The 2,293-nt window shown below is 30.2% G+C and overlaps 1 protein-coding gene across 1 annotated transcript; it reads left to right on the top strand.

Annotated features, from left to right (window-relative positions):
* Positions 1 to 833: 833 nt before the first annotated feature.
* On the top strand, positions 834 to 1,441 carry LOC122725265. Its single transcript, XM_043962302.1, has 2 exons — positions 834 to 1,346; positions 1,436 to 1,441. Exons 1-2 carry the CDS (start codon positions 834 to 836, stop codon positions 1,439 to 1,441), a joined length of 519 nt encoding a protein of 172 aa, XP_043818237.1.
* The last annotated feature ends 852 nt before the right edge of the window (positions 1,442 to 2,293 follow it).

Below are 2,293 nucleotides of genomic sequence, written 5' to 3'. Positions count from 1 at the left end.
CGAACAATCACACAACCAAAGAATAAGTACAAATAGTAAATAACACACATATTTTAATGTGGTTCACCAATTTGGCTATGTCTATGATGGGTAGAGTTTTCTTATTTCTCTGTGAGTTTTTTAAACAGAATACACTAGGAGAATATTATATGTTTATATTTTCAAAAAAAATATAAAAAGAAATATAAAATAGTCCTAAAAAAATGTCCCCACACCCCGGCCAACTCAGTGCGGAGTTGGATCTACGACTGTAGGGTATGATATACATTTCATAATATATCATTAGACTAAATATCTCAATATAAGTGTTTTAATTATATAATGACGCTTAAAATATATATCGACTTATAGTTTTCTCCTAGTACAAAATATGATTGTCAACTAATTACATAAGTACAACTATCACAAAATTTTAGTTATACATCGACACTTAAAAATTATATTGTTATATTTTAAATAAACCAAACTAATTTGACTTTTTTGATAATTCAATTTTTTGTAAATTGATTCAATTCAGTTCACTTAAAATTTTAATTCATTTCACAAAAAATTAATTATTTAACTTTTAATTAGTACAACTCAGTTTGATTTAAAAACAAAACAATTGAATTTGGTTTGATTCAGTTTGAAATAGAAATAATTGATTTCGATTCAATTCAATTTGAAATTAAAACAACTAATTTTCATTTGATTCAATTAAAGTTCGAAAAATTAATTTTAATTTAATTCAATTTAAAGTTAAAACAATTAATTATATAACCTTATCGATATTTTATAACATGATCCGATCATTAAATATGTAAAGGAAAAGTTTTTAATAAAAAAAATAAAAAATGAGTGGTTTTCTGGGTTGGCCTGCGCCTTCTGCATCTTCTTTAAATGAGTGGTTTTCTTTAGCCTTCTCTTCTGCTTCTGTGGAAAATGCCTCCCTTATGCTAATGATCTTATGGGCTTTGTGGCAAAATAGGAACAATGTTGTATGGAAGGGTCAGGGTCAGACTGCGAGTGGTGTGTTCTTCATGGCTCTGAATTTTTTGCAGCAATGGAAAGCAGCCCGGGTCGTGTCCTTAGTAAGCACCATTGTCGACCCGGCTCGCCCGATCTGGTCTCCTCCGCCGCACGGTTGGATCAAGGCGAACATTGACGCCTCTTTAAGCTTGCAACGAGGTTCGGTAGGTTTCGGTTGTGTAATCCGGAAGGATGATGGGAGTTTTGTGGCTGCTAGAGCAGACTCTTTTTATAGTCAGATGGATGCAAAGTGTGCTGAAACTATAGCATTCCGGGAAGCATTGAGCTGGATTAAAGAGTGTGGATGGGATCGAGTTCTTTTCGAATTGGATGCTCAGGTACTTGTGATGTCAGTTAATTGTGTTTTGTTAGATGATTTATCGTCTTTTGCCCTTTTGATTCAAGATTGTAAACTGCTTCTATCTAGTTATGAGAAAGCAAAGTGTGTTTTTGTTCATAGATCTGCGAATGATGTCGCTCATGTTCTAGCAACATCGGCTCATTCTGAGTCAGGTCAAGGAGTTTGGATTGATATCCCTCCTCCTCATATTGTTTCTTTGTTCTCTTTGAATTAATGAAGTTTTCTTGTTATTTCAAAAAAAAAAATGTAATAATTGAATTTAATTAAAAAAAAGTATATCTACTTTATTTAAATTGTATATTTGTTTTTATAATAATTGTTTATGGATTAATAATTATTTATATAAACATAAATTAAGGATATACGTAATTAACTATAATAATATAACAAGTATTTAAGATAATTTAAGTGGTAAGGATGAATTACTCTAAGAAATCTTAGGATTTGAGCCTTACCATCAACATAATATTTTTTTATTAAAGGTAGTAGTTCGACTTAAAAATTGTTATTTTAAAAATTTCTTTATTTCATATTTTTTTTTGTCTCTTCAAGAATTTTAAAGTAATATTAATTTTTATTTTTCATATATATTATTATTTATTTTTAAATTATTAAATACTAGTATTTGAAAAATACATATTTTAAACAAATTATTGTAATTTTTCTAAAATTATTTTTATTGATTACTTTGAGTCCCTAAATTTCTGGGTTGTAATATTTTTTTACCTTCACAGAACTGGGACCCCCCTCTACCAGCATTCAATTGAAAGTCCCAAATCCTTGAGTTTCCATTTTTATTCCCGATATCATGAGTTACCCAAGACCCCATCCCCTCGCCATCGGCAATCCAGCTCATCTTGTTTCTCAGGCTATACTCGGAAGAACCAATTTCTTGCCATACTTCCATTCCCAACATCATTCTCA

The sequence above is a fragment of the Manihot esculenta genome, chromosome 12 (genome assembly GCF_001659605.2).
Source record: "Manihot esculenta cultivar AM560-2 chromosome 12, M.esculenta_v8, whole genome shotgun sequence".
Lineage (NCBI taxonomy): Eukaryota > Viridiplantae > Streptophyta > Magnoliopsida > Malpighiales > Euphorbiaceae > Manihot > Manihot esculenta.
This window is presented reverse-complemented; position numbering and strand designations above follow the sequence as displayed.